Source organism: Exophiala dermatitidis (genome assembly GCF_000230625.1).
Source record: "Exophiala dermatitidis NIH/UT8656 unplaced genomic scaffold supercont1.2, whole genome shotgun sequence".
NCBI classification, from domain to species: Eukaryota; Fungi; Ascomycota; class Eurotiomycetes; order Chaetothyriales; family Herpotrichiellaceae; genus Exophiala; species Exophiala dermatitidis.
Genome location: NW_008751647.1, coordinates 3,123,667 through 3,143,875, shown reverse-complemented (window position 1 = coordinate 3,143,875; position 20,209 = coordinate 3,123,667). Strand labels below are relative to the sequence as shown.

Genomic DNA, 20,209 nt, shown 5'->3' with positions numbered 1-20,209 from the left:
AAGGCTGTAACGGATGAATCATGTCGGTTTGTACAGTGTAGGTCGGCGCAGGAGCCGAATCAGGAACAAGTGCTGGAATCGCGATATTCTTTGACCAGCAGTGGGCCGTAGTTGGAGCTCCCTTTTATATCCAGGCCCGCAAAACAAGACTTGAATTGAATCACACATACCTAGGTGTGTACGTAGGTTGTTTGAATCGCTTCGTATCACAACTTCAAGGTGTTCGATGAACATCAAGGCGAACGGGTAAAGCAGCGTCAACGTAAGCCCAAAATGACGAATTAAAGCAGCAAACGGAACTTTCTATTTCCAGACCACGCCAAGCTTCTCTGGAAATTTACTCGAAGTTTGCGGACTGGGAATTTTTTTGGAGATGGTGAAGCTGCAGCTGGATGCGCCGGCGTCGTTACCACCGTGACTGTTAAACCAGACTCAATTGCTTGCTCCCGCAAGCCGCTTCGCTGCAAGTTCGTCTCGGCTCGTGCAACTTCTTTTCCTTGCGGGACTTGAAAAAGAGCCAACGGCTTCCCAGGAATTACACAGTCCGCGTCGACCATGGAGTTTCTCCTCTACGAAGGCCCCATGGGCTATGCGCTCTTCAAGGCCGTTCACCAGCCGGACACTGTTGGTAACCGGCTGAAGGAAGTCCAGGATAGTGTTCAAGATCTGGCGAAATTTGGCAAGATGGTGGAACTTGTCAGTTTCTTACCATTTGAGTATGCGCAACCACCGTGACTTTTCTTGCAGATGACTGATGATATCCAAGGAATGGAAAACAAGCTTTGGAGGAACTCCACGACATATCAGAAGGCATCGCGTCTGACTACCTCAAGTCATTCCTCGAGCTGAACCTACCGAAACCGGGAAAGAAGAACAAAGTGACCTTGGGCGTGTCCGACAAGATTCTTGCCAGCAGTATAAAGAGTGCTTTCCCGAACATCGAGTGCGAAACAGGAGACACGAGCGAAATTGTCCAGGACATGCTACGAGGAATCCGTCAGCATTCGGAGAAATTGTTGAAACAGCTCCGCGAAGGCGACACTAGCACTGCTCAGCTCGGACTTGGTCATGCATACTCCAGAGCTAAAGTCAAGTTCTCGGTCCAGAAAAATGACAACCACATTATCCAAGCGATTGCAATCTTGGACCAGCTGGATAAGGCGATCAACACCTTCTCAATGCGAGTGCGTGAATGGTATTCGTGGCACTTTCCCGAATTGGTCAAAATCGTCTCGGACAATCACAAGTACGCTAAAGTCGCACTTTTCGTGAAGGACAAGAAGAGTCTGTCCGAAGACAGTCTTCACGATCTTGCGGCGGTCGTGGATGATGACGAGGAAATTGCGAAGAGCATCATCGAGGCTGCGAAGACGAGTATGGGTCAGGAACTCTCAGGATCAGACATGGAGAACGTTACATTGTTTGCGCAACGAGTAGTCAGCCTTGCGAATTACCGAAAGACCCTCTACAGCTACCTCGTGTCCAAGATGGGCGTAGTGGCGCCGAATTTGGCAGCACTGATCGGGGAGATAGTGGGCGCTCGGCTCATCTCGCATGCCGGCAGTCTTACCAACCTGTCAAAGTACCCAGCCTCAACCGTCCAGATATTGGGAGCTGAAAAGGCCCTCTTCCGAGCTCTGAAAACCAAAGGCAACACCCCCAAGTATGGTCTACTGTACCACTCCTCATTCATCGGTCGCGCGTCCCAGAAAAACAAAGGGCGCATCTCCCGCTTCCTCGCGAACAAGTGCTCCATCGCGTCTAGGATTGACAATTTCTCCGAGTCACCAACCACGGCATTTGGTGAGGTTCTGAAGAAGCAAGTTGAGGAACGGCTAGAGTTTTATGCTTCCGGAACACAACCGACGAAAAATGAAGTTGCTATGGTATGTTGAATGTCCTGATCCGCACAACTCAGCTGACCCCAGACACAGAAAGAAGCCATGGAGAAAGTCCTTGAGCACATGGATATTGATGAGCCTTCCAAGGCAGATTTGGACGAGGAAATGTTTGATGCTGCTCCTGCTTCTGCCTCCAAGCAAGAAAAGCGAGAGAAGGACAAGAAGGAGAAAAAGGATAAGAAGGACAAGAAAGAAAAGCGCAAGTCTCAAGGCGGAGACGAGGTGACAGAGAAGAAGAAGAAGCGGAAGTCTCTCGATGTTGATGGTGAGGCCGAGGAGAAAAAGAAGAAGAAGAAAGTGAAGGAATGATTGGTCCATCTTGGATTACTTGTTGTGTGCATGGCGTTGGTCGGGGATTTTGTTATGTTGGAACAGAATATGGGCTGGGAAAGGCTGTGTACTCTCTACCGCGACGAGAAGCAGAAAATTCGCATCCATGAAGTCTGAGTTCACTAATTTATGCCACATCTTGATTCATGTTTCAACCTGTCTTCCCGCTCAAGTATCTAGTGTTCGTCTAGAAGAGCACGTACTGAAGATATTATATGGGCATTTTATGGGGGTACACCGTCTTTTTAATTGAACCCGATTCGCGCATGGCCCCACCAAGCGGCGACGTATGAATTCCTGGGAATGCTCCTGCCGCTCCTGGCTGACATCCTTCCAACGAGAGGACTATATCCTGTGATGCAGGAAGTAAGATTAATGACGAACCCTCTCAACTTTATGGCAGATGTTTATTTATTACTCGGAAACGGCAATCGTTTTGGCTGGCTTGTGAGTCAACTTCGGGGGCGCGACTGCCCCGATGCCCTTCAGTTCGCCCAAGAGGAAGCGGGACCATCCCGATCGCTCGGCGACGAAGGAGCTGGAACAGTTGGACTCTTTGGGCAGTGAACGAGAGGACAGTGGCGATGCGAGTCCTAGGGCAAAGACGGCCAGGAGGTTGGAGCGGCTAGAGATCCGTAGCGCCCCTCTCTTTGGCCATTCCCACTATACGGACGAACGAATATCACAGTACACAGGCAATACCCGACATCCTGTCTTCGATACTCATACAGAAGATGAGACATTGTCTGCTGCTCCAGAAGATGCCCAGGCAACGAAAAGCGCAAGTGTTCCCATGACTTCTGGAAAGACATCCAAGAAGCTAGAGGCCAAGTCTTCTCGTTCAAAGTCACCGCCATTACCTATAGAGATTTCGGACAGCTTCTGGCAAGACTCCGAGATCACGGGTCACGATCCTAAAGACCCGGATGACGATGGTTACGGCATCAATGGCATTGGATTTCGACCAACGGCAGCCATTGCCTGGTCCAGGTCTCAGAGACGAAAGCAACAAGTGACAGCGTACAGAAATCGAGAGGCTCGAGATGCCAGGCAACAGAGAAGTGAGAGGAGGAAACGTGTCATTGACGACAGTGACGAGACCCCGTCCACTGAATCGTCGCCACGCAAATCTGTTCGTTTTCGTTTCGAGGACGGATGATGCCACCACCCTCAGCTTGCCCTCGTTGTCATGGGCTGTCTGGCATGACCGCTAATGTACAATCCGCACGCCGCGTCCAAAAGATACAAACTCTGGACCACAAGCATGTTCGACAGCTTGTTCCATCACCCTTCGGGGCTGTCTGCCACCAAGGCTTGCTCACAGGCAGATATATGATCACCAAAACTTGTACCATCGCTGGTTGCGTTTCCGTTCTTCTTCGGCTTTCGCAGCAGCTGCAGCTTTGGCCGCCTCCTCCGCTTCCTTCTTCTCTCTGGCCTTCTTCTCATGCAGCATCCTCATCCCTACAACCGCGGCCGCCATTCCGCGGGCCTCTTCTCTCCTCCTCTGCTCACACCAATAGTACATCCCACTTGCTGTGAGAGCAAATCCGCCGACTGCGATATTGGCCGAGGTTGCAATAGAAGAGAGACCTGTTGTCATGTTAAATGACCACTCTGGAAAACATCAGGGCAGAGTATGCACCTTTGAGGACAAATCTTAATCCTCCAATGGCCCCTCCCGAAGCTATTCCCACTAGCAAAGAGTCTCTGGCGCAAGGCGTCTGATACCATGCTGGGCCTTTACCCTCGTACGAAAAGTTGAAGGCATCTTTCCAAGATACTTCGGTCGGTCTGCCGCCTGCCGAATTGTAGGTTCCTCCGGGCATCGTGTTTACCGGTTCTTGAGGATTTCCCAGCGCCTCCCACATCTTCCCAACTTGAGATTTGGGGAAGTCTTGCCGGGGCTTCGGCCGCCTGATTCGAGGCGACTCTGAGGTTGACTTGTCATCTTGAGGGGCGCCCTCGGATTCTCGTGTATCTTCCGCCATATTGGTGGTGGTTTGGACTGGAGGAACTTGCGGCGCATCTGCAACGATGATTTCATTCAATGGTTGATGGGTGGAGCATAGGCATTAGACACGCTATTTCTGACCGTACAACTTCGAGAAAGTTTGCCGGGCTCTGGCGCGTAAAGTGGCACGCGACTAGACGCGACGCGACGCATCTGGACTTCGATAACTGCAAAGGAGGGCATCTTGGATTTGCAAAGCCATCCCACGCCGCCGCACCTTCAGTCGCAGCACTAGTATTGATTACGCCGGCTGGGATTTCGACGATATGAACACACAATTTGAGACAGGCTTATGAACCCAGAGAGTCCCGATTGACGCTTGCGTCGAGCAGCCATGCCGGTCAGGAAGCCGAGCAAATATGGCTCCAATGTCCGGTTCGCCAAAGATTCCTCTCGACAACCCCGGACCAAGACAGTCGATGCCTCGTCGCTCCGCGCTACCGAAGGCACCTCTCAAGATGAGAAAGTGCAGGCAACGCGGCTGGCCAACAGCATCGACGAGGCTATGGGATTCCCGCGTTATGATTCCGGCAGGAAAAGAGTTGGATGGCTCTACAACATGCACAGCACCTCAGTCGAAGACCCGAAAGTACCCGGCGGTCGCGCAGGCGTTGACTTCTACTTCATCGGAGAAGACGGCGAAAATTTCAAAGCAACGCTAGAGTATGATCCTTACTTCTTGCTGGCGGTACGACGAGGTAGAGAAACTGAGGTGGAAGAATGGTGCAAAAGAATGTTTGAAGGGCTGGTGAAAACGGTAACACGAGTTGCAAAAGAAGATTTACAGATGCCCAATCATCTGCTCGGTTACAAACGGACGTTTCTAAAGCTCACGTTTGCCAATGTCTCCGACCTTCTATCTGTCCGCAGAGAAGTCATGCCTATTGCCGAGAAAAACAAAGAGAAGCTTGACGCCATGGACACCTACGCAGAAGTCGCCAGTGCCAACGCTGGCTTCGACATCTACGACGAAGATCAAAGCGGCAAAGGGAGGTCGACCGGAATCGCAGAAGCCAGTGAATTCATTGTCGACGTCAGAGAGTACGATGTGCCATATCACGTCCGTATCGCCATTGATAAGGACATTCGCATTGGAAAGTGGTACACCGTGGAGGCAAAACACGGCTCCATATCTCTAACGTGTCTGGAAGAACGCTTACAGAGAGCCGATCCGGTTGTCCTCGCCTTCGACATCGAAACGACGAAACTACCCCTCAAATTTCCCGACTCGGTGATTGATCAGGTCATGATGATATCCTACATGATCGACGGACAAGGTGTCCTCATTACCAACAGGGAGATTGTGGCCGAGGACATTGCCGATTTTGACTACACTCCGAAGGCTGAATATGAGGGTCCTTTTATCATCTTTAACGAACCTAATGAACGCGCTGTTCTTGAACGATTCTTTTCCCACATCAAAGAGGCAAGACCAAATGTCATTGCTACCTACAACGGAGATTTCTTCGATTGGCCTTTCGTTGAAGCAAGAGCTGGTATTCTCGGGATTGATATGTATGCAGAGATTGGGTTTCGCAAAAGTAGCGAAGACATCTATCAAAGCGACTATTGCGTACACATGGACTGCTTTGCATGGGTGAACAGAGACAGTTACTTGCCTCAAGGCAGCAGAGGTTTGAAGGCGGTGACAGTTGCAAAACTAGGTTACGATCCCGACGAGTTGGACCCCGAGCTCATGACACCCTACGCAAGAAAACACCCACAGATCCTGGCCGAATATTCAGTGTCCGATGCGGTTGCGACATACTATCTGTACATGAAATATGTGCATCCTTTCATCTTTTCGTTATGTACGATTATCCCCCTCAATCCCGATGACACTTTGCGCAAGGGTACGGGCACCCTCTGTGAGATGCTGTTGATGGTCCAAGCATACCAGAAGAACATCGTGCTGCCGAACAAGCACACTGATCCAAGAGAAGCGTTTTGGGAAGGACATCTCCTAGATTCAGAAACTTACGTCGGTGGACATGTGGAGAGTATCGAAGCAGGAGTATTTCGTGCGGACATTCCTGTGAACTTTGCGATCGACACGACAGCCATCGACGAGCTGTTGCGCGACCTCGACGCCGCCTTGAAGTTTTGCATCACGGTGGAAGAGAAGAAGTCCCTGGACGACGTCACGAACTACGCTGAAGTCCGAGCTCAGATCTGTGAAAAGCTGAACAGCTTGAAACAAACCCCGAACAGAAACGAGCGGCCCCTGATTTACCATTTGGATGTTGCTTCTATGTACCCAAATATCATGACGACCAACCGGCTGCAGCCCGATTCCATGAAGGCGGAATCTGATTGTGCTGCTTGTGATTTCAACCGGCCGGGCAAGACCTGCGACCGACGCCTGCCATGGTCATGGAGAGGAGAATTCTTACCCACGAAAAGAGACGAGTACAACATGATACGAAGAGCCGTTGCCAACGAGACCTTTCCCGGAAAAGGCCCCAAATCTCAAAAACGAACCTTTCAGCAATTGAGCCTTGACGAGCAAGCTGCAGTGGTAAAAAGGAGGCTCCAAGAATATTCGAAGAAGATCTATCACAAGATTCACGATTCGAAAATTATTGAACGTGAGGCCATTATCTGCCAGCGAGAGAATCCATTTTACGTCGACACTGTGCGCAATTTCCGAGACCGACGGTACGACTTCAAAGGGCAACAAAAGGTCTGGAAGGGCAAGACGGAAGCTCTGAAATCGTCTGGTGCTACAGCGCAGGAGATTGAAGAAGCGAAAAAGATGATCGTGCTCTACGACTCCCTTCAGCTGGCCCACAAGGTCATTCTTAACTCTTTCTACGGTTATGTCATGCGCAAGGGATCAAGATGGTACTCAATGGAGATGGCAGGTGTTACCTGTCTCACTGGCGCCCACATTATTCAGATGGCGCGGGAACTTGTCGAACGTATCGGCAGACCACTGGAACTCGATACCGACGGTATTTGGTGCATGCTTCCGGCGACGTTTCCTGAAAACGTTGTCTTCACACTGAAAAATGGGAAGAAGATGGCAATCTCATACCCTTGTGTGATGCTCAACCATCTCGTTCATGGACGATTTACCAACCACCAATATCAGACTCTTGTTGACCCTGTCACTTTCAAGTACGAGACGCACAGCGACAACTCCATTTTTTTCGAGGTCGATGGTCCCTACAAAGCAATGATTCTTCCGACTTCGAAAGAGGAAGACAAAAATTTGAAAAAGCGATATGCTGTCTTCAACCACGATGGCAGCCTGGCAGAGTTGAAGGGTTTCGAGGTGAAGCGAAGAGGTGAGCTGAAGCTTATCAAAATCTTCCAGACTCAAATCTTCAAATTCTTCTTGGAAGGGACAACATTGGCGGAAACCTATGGCGCTGTTGCTCGTGTCGCGAATCGATGGCTCGACGTACTGCATCAACAAGGTTCAACTCTCGCCGATGAGGAGTTGATCGACCTTATTTGCGAGAACAAGAGTATGACCAAGACCCTTGAAGAATACGGAGCGCAAAAGTCCACCTCCATCACCACCGCTAAGAGACTGGCCGAGTTTCTCGGAGATCAAATGATTAAAGACAAAGGATTAAACTGCAAGTACATCATTTCCGCGAAGCCTAGAAACACACCGGTCACTGACCGAGCCATCCCCGTGGCGATCTTCTCTGCCGATGACAGCGTTAAGCGATATTTCTTGCGGAAATGGTTGAAGGAGGACCCGGCAGACATGGACCCTAGAACTGTGATTGATTGGGATTACTATCTGGAACGTCTTGGTTCTGTGATACAGAAGCTTATCACTATTCCCGCTGCCCTTCAAAAGATCCGGAACCCCGTTCCCCGAGTTGCACACCCAGATTGGCTGCAGAAGCGGATCACGGCCAAGGACGACAAATTCAAGCAGAAAAAGGTGACTGATCTGTTCGAAAAGCAGCCTTTGGCGGAGCGCTCAGTGAATCTACTCGACCACCGGCTCCCTGGTTCGGGAGACATAGAGGATGCTTTGGACCACGGAAGCAAGCCTCTGGTTCAGCTCTCCAAGCCAGCCAAGAGAAAAGCAGATGACAATGCGAAGCAGTCACTGGTCGATCCTTTTGCAGCGCTGCCTTCTGATCCTCCAGCGAACGACGAGGATTATAGCGGGTGGCTCCAGTATCAGAAACAGAAATGGAAGATCCAGAAACAAGCCAGGGCACGACGTCGACAGCTTTTTGGAGAGCGGCCAAATGTTGCCACAGACTCGATCAGCAGCTTCTTCCGTAACCAAGCTGAACTGCTGTATATTAATACCTGGCACATCCTTCAACTACGCCAAGGTGATTCACCTGGTGAAGTGATAGCCTTCGTATCGATTGGCAAAAAGATCCATGCCTTGAAGATCAAGGTGCCTAGGACCCTCTATCTCAACCTGAAAGGGAACGAACTACCAAACGTTGAGGTGCCGGGATGTGAAGTCGAAAAAGTCAACCATGTCCTACCAAACGGTCACCCTTCGGTTCATCTATTTCAATTGACCATGCCAGAAGACATCTACCTACGAGAAGCTGAGTCAGTTGCGTTGCTGTGCAATCATCCCAGTGTGGAAGGAGTCTATGAGCGGCAGTTGCCCCTTTTCATGCGTGCATTGCTCAAACTGGGGAATATGTGCTCGTTCGACGCAAGCCAAAAGGGCGTACTCGGAAAAGGCCTGGAACATGGCTTCGACCTTTCAGCATTATTGCGGTACGACGCGCCGGCTACGTACCTGGAGGATCCAACCTCTTTCGCTTACATCTACATTTATCACGTCTCGGCAGGAGATAGAAATGTTTTCGCTCTATTCTCTACAGCCAGGTCCGAAGCTCACATTATCGTCCTCAGCCGCAGCCGTGATTCTCAACTGCCGAATGTCGACAAGATATATACCGAGCAGTACCGACACAAGGCCGAGGAAGATGTCCTGATACAAGATATCTTTCAATACCAGTCCAATTTGAGCTTCAAAGTGTCTCAGGTCACAACGAAAAGAAAAGCAAACCTGGCAATTGCAGATGTGCTCCAGAAGTGGCGATCTGACGAGTCCCAGCCCACGATTCTCCTCCTTCAGACGAATTCCCACAGGCAATTGGTCCACGACATCCGGATTATGAAGGAGTACCCGATATTATGTCTGCCTACAGATCAAGCTGATACAGACCTTCCTTCACTGGGCTGGCAAGGATTCGCATTCAAACAGTTGATCTCCCACTATTTCAACGTAGGAGGCTGGTTGAGCCACCTGATCGAGCTTGCCCGATACGGTGATGTGCCGCTATGCAATCTTGAGAAGGACGATCCTCGGTTCCTTATCGACCTCGCTTATGCACGGAGGCTGAAAAGAAGCAATGTTGTTCTGTGGTGGTCAGACCAACCAAGGCCAGACCATGCTGGCTATGAGCGCGATGATATCCTCGGTCCACTGACTGAAGTGGTTGACATGCCGTCGATTAACAACCCAGGTGCCTACACTACTGTGTGTGTGGATGTTGCCGTGCAGAATCTTACCATCAATACGATATTGACATCTTCCATCATCAATGACTTGGAAGGTTCGGCCGAGTCGGTGGCATTCAACCCTGCCGGCGACGAAGCCACGTCGGGCGATGGCAACACGGTCAACTCGACAGGAGGCTTTGCTCAAGCAGCACTCGATGTTCTTCGCGAGATGGTCAAATCATGGTGGGCGGAGGCGTGTCGGGGGAACCGGCTGGCAGATGTGATGGTACAGCAGCTGGTACGATGGGTAGAGGCTCCTGCATCGTGTCTCTATGACCGCCACCTCCATTACTATGTCCTCATGATGTCAAAGAAAGCGCTTCAACAACTCATCACCGACTTCCGCCGCGTCGGGTCGCAAGTCGTGTTTGCCAGTTCGACACGATTGCTTCTGCAAACCTCAAAACAAGAAGTTCAGAACGCATATGCGTACGCGCAGTACATTTTGAAATCGATCCAACAAAAGCCGCTCTTCCACTTTCTGGGGCTTGAAGTCAGGGACTATTGGGACGTGCTTCTCTGGTATGACGCATACAATTACGGAGGCAAGGGCACATCGACAATTACCGAGTCAACCGGACTTGACAGCCTAGAAACGATCGTCCACTGGCAGATCTCACAGTTCCTTCCGGTCTCGTTGCAACCTGTTTTCGAAGATTGGGTCATCGCATTCATCGAGATCATGCAGAACCTGAAGAGGCCTTCAAACAGTGATTCTTCCACTCCCCGACTCACGCAGGTTCCGTCCGCCTTCCTCAGTCTGACCGCGGACCCTGACAGTACCGAAGTCACCACAGTTCTACAAGACGACTTCTCAAAACCTCTGAAGAAACAAATCACGGCCCTGATCCGAAGGCAGCGAGAAGAGCTGCTTCATCCGGAGCTTGCCAGTGACTGGTCCTTCCCTTCACTACCTGGAGGCACGCTGGAATCATTTGATCCACGACACGCTCGAGACCCCGTGTTGGAACTAGTCAAGGCGCTAATGCAAGTTGTTTCTTTGTCGAAACCCCTACAACTTGAAGCGCGGCTGCTTCGAAAGGAGCTACTGGCCCTATTTGACGTGCGCGAGTTTGGCCGTGAAGCCCGATTCGAGAATCCCAGCGCAAGCCTTAGATTCGAGGGCCTTGTTTGCGATACTTGCACGATGACGCGAGATCTCGATCTGTGTCGCGACGAAGATGTTCTTCCGGATCCACAGGCCACGGCCGAAGAGGCGGCCAATAAGCCCTGGAGATGTCCCAGCTGCCAGAGCGAATATAACAAGATTGCCCTGGAGGAAAAGCTGATTGCCCGCGTCCAGGCGGCGCTCTTGAGCTGGCAGATGCAGGATTTGAAGTGTAAAAAGTGCGGTAGTCTGCAGGGCGATGACGCCCTCTTCCGTGATCACTGTACCTGTGGAGGCGAGTGGACTAGCACCATGGACAAGAGTGAAATCCATTCCAAACTCAGTGTCATGGATAGGGTTTCGTCGGCCTATGGTTTGAGGTTGCTTTCGGGCGTGGTGGACGGCGTTAGGACCATGTGCATGACTTGATGAGGAGGGTGTTTTTATGATGCCAACAGGCGACAGGCGTTCTAGGTGTTTTATAGCATATGCAAGGCGTGTTGTGTAGTTTACTGTGGGAGTGTTGCTCCAATGAAAATATGTATGCCAGAAGCGAACTCCGAAATGAGAAAGGCTTGATCGATCCACTCCGCTTGTAGTAGTTAGTACCGTAACAAGGCAGAATGATGTCGGATTGGTGGGTCGTCTCCTTCACTTTGGCCACAAGGCTGTACTGGTCAGGAGGTGGTCACCTAGAAGGGTACTGCGGTGAGAGCATTTTCTCCATAATACAGTGCTATCATAAAATACCTAGTTACAGTACTACTGAGCTGTCAGCATGTAAGTGAATGGCCGTCATCAATACGAGTAGTTACCTCGTTACTAGTACAGGTATTCGAATACCGTTTTGCATGCCGAAGCCAGCTTCCTGTAATTGAACGACCCACAACAATACAAGTCGGAGCATTCCATAACCATCGAAGATTCGTTCAGTGTTGCTCTTTCAGTCGAGCCCATTATTTCCCATTTCCCATCGCAGCAATCGCAGCAGTCAACGCACAAGTATCGGAAAACACCCTCAAATACTCGACGCGCAGACTCAGTTCCGGCTCGGCATCAGCATCTCTTTTGCTGCCTCCTTCTCCACCAGTTTTCTCTGCATTTGTGTCGTCCAGAGAGGTGGCCGGCGCCAAAACAATCCAAGTCGCAAAGTCGGTAGTGATTTCCTCTCCGGTGATCAACGTCGAAGTCAACTTGCCCGTAAAGATGGCCTCGGTCTTGTGACTCTTGTCTGTCTGACTGTGATGATCCGCGCCTTGCTGAATATCTTTTGGCACCGAGGCAGAAGCGGAGGCAGAGGCAGGGGGCAAGCTGTCGACTCTGCCTGGCATCAAAAACACCTTGTCACAAAAATGCTGTAACTTGACCACCGGCCCAGTCCGCGGATTGAGCATGGTGTCATGCAATTTCTTGATTGCCGCGGCGCCCTTTGTCGGTTCGGCGGTGATGACGTGTAGGATGCCGTCGGGGTGGAAGTGGTTGAGATAACTGTGATCGTCCGTGGTTGGGTTAGTAGGATTGCTAGTAGGCATGTCCCATGCCTTCAGGATGCCGTGGATTGCGGTTATTATGGGTTTTGGGATGCTGGATTGGTTGAGGAAGGTGTAGGGGTCGCGGTTGGACATCGCTGCTTTGTTCCTGTTTATTGCTGGTGTTGCTGGTGGTGGTGCCTGGACTAGAACTGGTGCTGACTGTAGGTACCTTATGCAAGAATAAGAACTGGAACTGCCTTTATGTTGGTAAACGGTTTCTGGAGTTGAAATTGATTGATGGCGTTCCTTCCTGTAGGCAGGTGGGACTCAGGTGTTGTACGGTGATCGCAGCTGCCTCTCTGCTCTGAGCTCTGCGGGTTGACCAATACCACAAGAGGCGAGGCGTGGCGAGACTGCTGGCCGCCCAGGTGAGTTGAGTTGCCTGAGGCCTTTCCGAAGGTGACACGAAAGGCTTGGACTCTCGAATCACACTTGCCGATGGGTTTCCGGCAAGAGCAAACTCCAACGCACGAACCTCGTCCCTGCCCAGCTGACCCTTGTGACTCTTTCTACCACTCCGCGGCGGCTAGAAAACCTGCTCTAGCGCAATCAACTCGAGCTACGTGAACTTTGTCACGTCGAGCAGGATATTGCCAGAACCTACCATCGTAGCCATGGCGTAGCAAAATTGGCAGCTTCAAAGTCTGGAGGCTGGTGAGGAAAGCGATACAACTCAAGGCCATTCTTTTCCCCTGAATGATCTGGAAAAACGGTGGCGAATCTTTGTCAAAGGGAGTCGTCCGGCAATGGTATGTGGAAGTTCGCCAGTATGGCTGAATCTGTCGTTGGCATCATGCGCCAGAGTTGGGGATGTAGAGGAAGGAATTGGGCGGTTATGAAATGCCAGGAGGCAAACAAGCCGGGTAAGGCGGGGAAAAGAAATAAGTTTCGATGGGAAAGGGGTCAGAATCGAACGCAGACTGGACGCAAGACTGACTCGATAATCAACAGTCAAGCTGCAATTGTAGTACAGAATTTACATTTCAATGCACTGCCAGTGCAGGCCTCTGATCTTGAATCGGAGCATCATTCGGCCGCTGCCCTCGAACACCACTACCACAGCTCACAAACCGGTTCTTTAGACTTACAGTGAAAACTCTCCTTGAACTCACGCGAGTTGGCCATCGTGCCCAAGATGCGCGCCCACTTTGGCGCATGCGGATCGGTGAATATACGTTGAATTGCCGTTTCCTTCCTGGTCTTCCCGCACCACCAGTTTGAATAGGACACGAAGAACAACTGGTCTTGGGTGAAGAAATCAAGCCCGGGAAGGTCCTGGTTCGGTGTTTCGGCGGCCCGTTTCTTCCATGCTGCAAACGCCGCAGAGAGACCGCCGGCATCGGCAATGTTTTCGCCCAGCGTCAATTTGCCGTTGACGTGCAGGGGTTTGCCATCGGCTCCCTCGACTGTAAAGTTGGAATATTGGTCGACAAAGCATTCGGCACGCTTCTTAAACTCGGTGACCGTCTTGTTTGTCCACCAGTCCGTGTAGTTGCCATTTTGATCATAATGGCGCCCAGTCGAGTCAAAAGCATGAGAGAGTTCATGGCCGGAAACAGATCCGAACGCGCCGTAGCTGATATATTGTGGGACGTCGACATCAAAGACGGGGAATTGCATGATCCCGGCCGGGAAGACAATTTCATTGCCTGGAGGATTGTAATCTGTGCTGTGGGTTAGTTTTGTTCAAAAAGACCAAAGAGAGGATTATGGCGAAACACACAAGCATTGACGGTTGGCACTGTCATGCCCCTTCAAGGAACATTAGCATAAAGACTTCAAGAAAAATTGGTGGTGAACGCACCATTCGTCCCTATCGACTGGTTTTCCAAGAGCAGACCACTGCCGGACAACCTCCAGTTCAGTCATGGACACAGCGTTTTCAAAATAGGCAGAAGAGTTGATTGGAACTTGTTCGTAGTACTTGTGGAGTGCTTCCGGGTCCAAGATGTTGGGGCTCTGGTGTCCATGTGGTCAACCAATGGTCACACATAATTGCCGGATTCGACCTACCTTGTCTGGATAACCAATCTTCTGGACGATATTGTGGACCTTTCTTATTGCCAGCTCAATGACTTCCTTTTCCATCCAATCGGTAACCTTGAGCTTCTCGATGAATTGAGCCTTGATATCTGAGACAATCTGGTCGCCGAACTCCTTTGCCTTCGCAGAGAAAGCCTTTTCAACGAAGAACCGGCTCAGAAGCCAGCCTAGTCCATCGTCCACGTGTCTCACGCAGGTCCTCCATCGTTCTGGCTTCGAGTCAGGATCCTGGATAGACGTTAACGTCGGTATACCTGAGCGGTGGTGGCCAAGAATACCTTGCCCTGTAGCTCGTTGGTGAAACGGCGGTAAGGCTCGATCGCGTCAGCCTCGATGTATCCGGCGTATGCCTGGATCACCTTCCAAAGAAAGTAGGTCTCGATGACATCCTCTGTGGTATCATCCAACAATTTGGAGAGATCCTTCAAGTACTCTGGTGCCATGACGATTACCCGATTAAGATTGTAGTCCGAGGGCGTCAGACTTTGCAGAACCTTCGGTAGGTGCAGCTGTGGAGCCAAACGGCCGGCTTCTTCCACAGACATGGGGTTATAGTATTTCTGATACACGCTTAAAATGATTTCATCGAACTCAACTCCGTCAACTTACTGTAACATCATCACGATCTTCGGCATCAGGTGATGCCGCGGCCAACTTCTTCTCAAACTCCACAAGTGCTTGAGTGGCAGCCTTATTATGGACGGACTCTGGATAAAGGGCAGAGAAAACTTGCGATGCCACTTCTTCGTATCGTTTCACGATCTTCTTGTCTTGATACAGCTCCTTTGCTGGCAGACCAATGCGGTATGGAGCGGAGATAGACACAACCACTGTATCCGCGTCCTTGTCGTCGGCACCGGTGCCTGTAGATATCAGGCCAGAAATTCCCAGCTTAGATAGATAAACAATTGTGTCTGAGAGCACGCCGCCATCAGCGCACTTGCGTTGGTTAGACTTCGGGAAACGGCTTGACGTCTCATTGAGGATTTCCATCAATGGGGCGACACCAATCTTTCGAATGGTGTCTTCGTCTAAGCAAGCATCATAGGCAGCCTTGAGTTTGTCGAAGTTTTCTTTGTCCACAGAATTCGAGTTGGAGTCGAGTTGGGCTGGCGAGAAGGAGGAGTGCTAACGGGCGAGTCAGCATCTTCGTCCCGGCTGTAAGAGGGAGCATTATACCTTTGAATCTCCTGGATACGGGGCCTCAAGGATATGGCGCAGCAGCATTTCGGACGATTCAGCCATTATAGTCCCAGTAAATGCATCACCTTGATCCGGTCGAAGATCATGACGATCTCTCCATCCTCCGCAGACGAGTTCCTCGAAATCGGTGCAGGGATCAAGCTCCTTATAGTTGGGAGAGAGGTTGTATAGGAATTCCGAGGATGCATGTATACATGCCGGTGTCAGACAAAGGTCTGCCTTGCCATGATGTGGCCTCTTGTGGCGGTGGCCTTACGTTGTTTAACATCGCCAGAAGACCAGAGGCTGTGAAGTATCCAAACTAACCTTTGAAGCAGCTCGGGATTTGCTTTGACCCCAAAAGCCCGTATTGAAGACCACCGATTGTGGTGAGAAGTAAAAGCGCCACCAGGGCGACGGTTCCGGTCTTTACGCCCCGGGTTCGACGCGGACGAACCGGACTTGGTACATTGCTCTCTTCCTCATCTAACAACAACTCCTTCTCTGGTGGCATGTTCCGTGGGGTCATGATGGCAGGATGACAATGCAGCCTTGCCGTTGCAGTCCTTCTGCCTGATTTGTAGGACCGAGGACTCGTTGAAGCTGGTGACGCGCCTGAGGTCGGAATTGGCCCCGGACACTTGAGTTTAAGCATAAAAGAAGCTGCCGAGGCTGCCACGCCAACGCCTGCACACAACATCACTAAGCCTCTCTGGGATGGCGCACCGTGGGGAAGCACTCAGGCTTATTTATGAGGGTTTGTCGCTTGACATCATGACAACAGTCGGGTTCCCAGCTGGGCCTCAGCCGTCCCCAAATTCCTTGCTGTTGGATTAGCAACAACAGGTAGGTGTGTTGCCTGTCGTGCAGGTACTGTACAGTATGTACTCGTCCCTGGCTATGGATGTCAGTCGTCCCGTGTCCCCCCGGGTGAACTATCTTTCCGGTGAGGTCACTTTCTATCTAATAATTATTCCAAGACTCCCCGAATCACAGCCCTGTCCAATGCCAATCGATTGACGGCTGGTGTCGATGCACAGCCTCCATTGTACTTGTGTGATTGTGGCATCCAGATCGGCCAGGGTTAGTTCAGTCATCTTATAGTGGTGGGCTTACTCATACGGCCGTTCCCCTTGCTGAGCTGTTTAGGACCTGGGGTCACCAGAGCATCGGACGGTCGGATGGTCGGACGTCCATGCACCTAATGCCGTCTTTCAGCCTTGAATATGAGCCGTGAATGGCTCTCATATGTCTTCAACTGTACAGGCATTGACGAGGCATAAAAGGAAACGACAACCCATTGATCACCCAGTCATGAATTCGACCTCCAAGACAGGTATCCAAAAGGGAAACCCATCAAAAGAAACTGCAAACCAAGGACACCGTCTGATATTTGAAGGGTAACGGGCCTGGGGTATTATCGGCCATCATCAAAGAGTCCAAATGCATCCCTCAAATAAAGCAGCTTACCTTATCGGTCCAAAGCAGCGTCCACTAGAGGTCAGGTCGGCACCATACACGCACCCCCAGGCCGATGAGATTGTGATCAAGAACCACGCTGTGGCAATCAACCCACTAGACCACATCAAACAGGATATAGGCAATCTTCTCTACTCGTGGGTCAAGTATCCGGCAATTCTGGGAACAGATGTTGCTGGGGAGGTCGTCGAAGTCGGGCCCAATGTCACACACTTCCAAGTCGGTGATCGCGTGGTCGGCAACTCAATTGGACTTGCCGAGAAGCACAATCTCGCCTCTCACTGCGGTTTCCAGGAGTATACAGTGTTGCTGACCAAGATGGCGTCACATATTCCGGATTGGTTGGCTTACGAGCAAGCCGCCGTGATCCCCTTGGGTCTGTCCACCGCGGCATGTGCCATGTTTCAGAAAGATCAACTAGCGCTTCAATATCCGACCGTTTCGGCGTCCAAGAACTCAACAGGCAAGACACTGCTGATCTGGGGAGGATCCACGAGCGTGGGCAGCAATGCAATCCAGCTTGCCGTGGCCGCCGGGTATGAGGTCATCACGACCGCGTCTCCCCGGAACTTCGAATACGTGAAGAAATTGGGCGCTGCGCAAGTCTTCGACTACAATAGCAGCACGGTGGTTGCGGACATTAAGCAATCATTCCAAGGTAAAACCACTGCTGGCGCGCTGTCCGTTGGCAGGGGTGCCGCCGAAATGTGTCTCAGTATTCTCAGTTCGTGCAAAGGCGACAAGTTTCTGTCCATGGCAACCTACCCTATGCCGCCATCACCGCCCAAGCGGCTTGTGACGCTGCAGACTGCTTTCTACTACATCTCGGGCATCGTCTCGTTGTCGGCCCGGGCAAGGCTGGGCGGAGTCCGAACCAAGTTCATCTTCGGCGACACTCTGGTGGACAACGAAGTGGGACCAATGATTTATGAGGACTTTCTTCCCAGAGCATTGGCGGAGAAGACGTTTGTGGCCGCACCGGACGCTGAAGTGGTCGGACATGGCCTGGAGACGATCCAACATGCCCTTGATGTCCACAAAGGGGGTGTGAGCGCCAGAAAGATTGTTGTTACGCTGTGAGGGGGAACTGTACGAGACCAGTAGTGTTCAAATATGTATAATGCAAAATCATAATGTTACACAGTATACCTCGACAGTAACTACTAGTGTACCTCTGCATCCTGTGGGAAACTCGAGATTTCAAGGACAGAGGCGCCTATAAGTTGTACAGTGTAGTGTTACAGTCTTCCGCTGATCGCTTTGACCATTTATCAGTGGCATTTCATGTCTAAAGAAGGTTCGCCGAGCACAACCTCATCCATTCGATTATATGAATCAAATAGATATTCAGGTTGCCCAACTTCCACAATGACCGCCAACTACACCACAAGGGCTCGTCCAGGTCATGTCCGCGCATCCCCGTCAAGCCCAACGACAGACGAAAGCATCGTCCTCACAACTCCCCAAGAACTGGCCACCAGACATCGTCTACCTGACAACGCTTCATATACCACCACCCTTGTCGAGCAGTGTTCTTGAGGTCATCGCTGCACCTACGGGATTCAGCACTGCAAACTCACTTCCCATAATCAAACCACAAGCCATCATTTCACCAAACCCCCTCGTCCGCATCACACCGATCACATCGCCCTCGCATCCCGCACAAGGACAGTACGGACTATTTTCCACCCGTGCACTACCACCGTCAAGCTTTGTCATCTTGTACCTTGGTACTCTTCACGGTCCAGCTCAGCCTCCGGATACATCCACGGATGAAGCCGACTCTCAAACTTCCCAGAATGCTACTGCAAGCTCTTCTTCCTCAACATCCACCCCACCAAGCCCCGACTCCACCTATGCTACGTCCAACTACGATCTCAGCCTTGACCGGGATCTAGATCTAGCCATTGACGCGTCTAAATGTGGCAACGAAGCTCGCTTTATCAACGACTATCGCGGCATCAGGCCTGCAGGACCGAATGCCGAGTTTCGCGACTGCCTTGTCCAGGTTGGCGGCCCGGGGACTGGCACTGGCAAGCTGGAGAAAAGAATCGGAGTGTTTGTGCTGAGTGCCGGCAAAAATGGCGGTCCCAGAGCCAAGGGGATTGGAAAGGGCGAGGAGATTGTGGTGAGTTATGGCAAGGGGTTTTGGAATGCGAGGAAGGATGAGTGAATGAAAGAGGGAATGTCTCCAGAAAGGAGATATGAATTGATTTGGCCTTTTGGACCGATTCTGGGTGCTGGCTGGTACCGCGGTACATGGTTGAACTGTTGTGCATGGTGGGACTGTGCCATGGAGCAGAGCAAGGCGCAGGTGCCGGTTCAAAGCGCTCTTCGAAGCCTCGATATGCATGGACGGAGTGAGTGTGAACTGTATGAGGATAGTGCGCGACACGTTCAGGTACTCGTGCGCTATCCAGCAGCAAAATGACGGACCTAGCCTCCGTTGAAGACGAACCAGAACTGCGTTGGACATGCTTGCATACGCTCGCACAGGACAGAGATTCGGGCCTCCGCAATCGTGGTAGGGGTCGAGGGGGGTGCGGTGTTATCTGTTATATCGCTGGCCATCCTCAATCGGGATTACCGGTCGATCAAGACGATCTACTTCTGCCTCAGTCCTGGATCCTGGTCCGTCCGCCCACGAAATGCAGCATAGGTATGGTCTACAAACAAAACCTCTCTTGCCAGGAAAAGTGTTTCTCTCTGCTAAGCTCTGGCTATATGTTGGTCACTGCCAGGCCATGGAATATCTACCCTGGTCTGAGGGCCGAGTCAATAACGATAGGGAAGTACCCCAAGTGTATTACCCTCTATAACATGAAAAAGGTCCCTCGAACCACCTTACGGTCAAGACTGGCAGAGCATCTCTTCTCTATAAAAGCCCACATCAGTCCACACCATCTTGCCGCAGAAATAGGACGTTGGTCATTCACATCCGCTTCTATCTGTATCTAATACTGCTTGAATTGCACTAGCCATCATTGACCACAGGAAACACCTCCTCTCCCCTTTTTCCCCCGGTCAATGACTGTTCCGCACCATCATCCAGCAGCGCTCCTCCCTCTCGCACCCGGGCCACCACACACCACTCCCACCTCCTCCGACCAGC

At 51.2% G+C, this 20,209-nt stretch overlaps 8 protein-coding genes across 8 annotated transcripts; 5 read left to right on the top strand and 3 right to left on the bottom strand.

Moving 5' to 3' along the window:
* The first annotated feature begins 350 nt into the window (after positions 1-350).
* Positions 351-2,471, top strand: HMPREF1120_02598 (uncharacterized protein). Its single transcript, XM_009156642.1, has 3 exons — positions 351-716; positions 767-1,886; positions 1,935-2,471. Exons 1-3 carry the CDS (start codon positions 556-558, stop codon positions 2,208-2,210), a joined length of 1,557 nt encoding a protein of 518 aa, XP_009154890.1. The 5' UTR covers positions 351-555; the 3' UTR covers positions 2,211-2,471.
* A 238-nt stretch (positions 2,472-2,709) lies between these two features.
* On the top strand, positions 2,710-3,390 carry HMPREF1120_02597 (uncharacterized protein; the record flags this gene model as incomplete). Its single annotated transcript, XM_009156641.1, has 1 exon — positions 2,710-3,390. The coding sequence occupies one exon, from the start codon at positions 2,710-2,712 to the stop codon at positions 3,388-3,390; it is 681 nt and encodes a 226-aa protein (XP_009154889.1).
* A 177-nt stretch (positions 3,391-3,567) lies between these two features.
* Positions 3,568-4,222, bottom strand: HMPREF1120_02596 (uncharacterized protein; the record flags this gene model as incomplete). The annotated part of the gene is made up of 2 exons (XM_009156640.1): positions 3,568-3,824; positions 3,877-4,222. 2 exons carry the CDS (start codon positions 4,220-4,222, stop codon positions 3,568-3,570), a joined length of 603 nt encoding a protein of 200 aa, XP_009154888.1.
* Positions 4,223-4,579: 357 nt separating this feature from the next.
* HMPREF1120_02595 (DNA polymerase epsilon catalytic subunit A) lies at positions 4,580-11,290 on the top strand (the record flags this gene model as incomplete). Its single annotated transcript, XM_009156639.1, has 1 exon — positions 4,580-11,290. One exon carries the CDS (start codon positions 4,580-4,582, stop codon positions 11,288-11,290), a length of 6,711 nt encoding a protein of 2,236 aa, XP_009154887.1.
* Positions 11,291-11,817: 527 nt separating this feature from the next.
* Positions 11,818-12,486, bottom strand: HMPREF1120_02594 (uncharacterized protein; the record flags this gene model as incomplete). Its single annotated transcript, XM_009156638.1, has 1 exon — positions 11,818-12,486. One exon carries the CDS (start codon positions 12,484-12,486, stop codon positions 11,818-11,820), a length of 669 nt encoding a protein of 222 aa, XP_009154886.1.
* Positions 12,487-13,446: 960 nt separating this feature from the next.
* Positions 13,447-16,147, bottom strand: HMPREF1120_02593 (endothelin-converting enzyme; the record flags this gene model as incomplete). The annotated part of the gene is made up of 8 exons (XM_009156637.1): positions 13,447-14,057; positions 14,117-14,145; positions 14,198-14,352; positions 14,407-14,664; positions 14,715-14,996; positions 15,046-15,564; positions 15,616-15,890; positions 15,946-16,147. 8 exons carry the CDS (start codon positions 16,145-16,147, stop codon positions 13,447-13,449), a joined length of 2,331 nt encoding a protein of 776 aa, XP_009154885.1.
* A 196-nt stretch (positions 16,148-16,343) lies between these two features.
* On the top strand, positions 16,344-18,243 carry HMPREF1120_02592 (oxidoreductase). The gene has a single exon (XM_009156636.1). It carries the CDS (start codon positions 17,062-17,064, stop codon positions 18,175-18,177), a length of 1,116 nt encoding a protein of 371 aa, XP_009154884.1. The 5' UTR covers positions 16,344-17,061; the 3' UTR covers positions 18,178-18,243.
* Positions 18,244-18,262: 19 nt separating this feature from the next.
* On the top strand, positions 18,263-20,197 carry HMPREF1120_02591 (uncharacterized protein). Its single transcript, XM_009156635.1, has one exon. It carries the CDS (start codon positions 18,503-18,505, stop codon positions 19,268-19,270), a length of 768 nt encoding a protein of 255 aa, XP_009154883.1. The 5' UTR covers positions 18,263-18,502; the 3' UTR covers positions 19,271-20,197.
* The last annotated feature ends 12 nt before the right edge of the window (positions 20,198-20,209 follow it).

What these genes read in the sequence shown, in the direction of transcription:
- HMPREF1120_02598 (XM_009156642.1), top strand. Translation starts at nt 556, where the DNA reads ATGGAGTTTCTCCTCTACGAAGGCCCCATGGGCTATGCGCTCTTCAAG. An exon ending in GTCAGTTTCTTACCATTTGA is followed by an intron (nt 717 to 766) that starts GTATGCGCAACC and finishes ATGATATCCAAG; the next exon opens with GAATGGAAAACAAGCTTTGG. An exon ending in CGAAAAATGAAGTTGCTATG is followed by an intron (nt 1,887 to 1,934) that starts GTATGTTGAATG and finishes CCCCAGACACAG; the next exon opens with AAAGAAGCCATGGAGAAAGT.
- HMPREF1120_02591 (XM_009156635.1), top strand. Translation starts at nt 18,503, where the DNA reads ATGTCCGCGCATCCCCGTCAAGCCCAACGACAGACGAAAGCATCGTCC.
- HMPREF1120_02592 (XM_009156636.1), top strand. Translation starts at nt 17,062, where the DNA reads ATGCATCCCTCAAATAAAGCAGCTTACCTTATCGGTCCAAAGCAGCGT.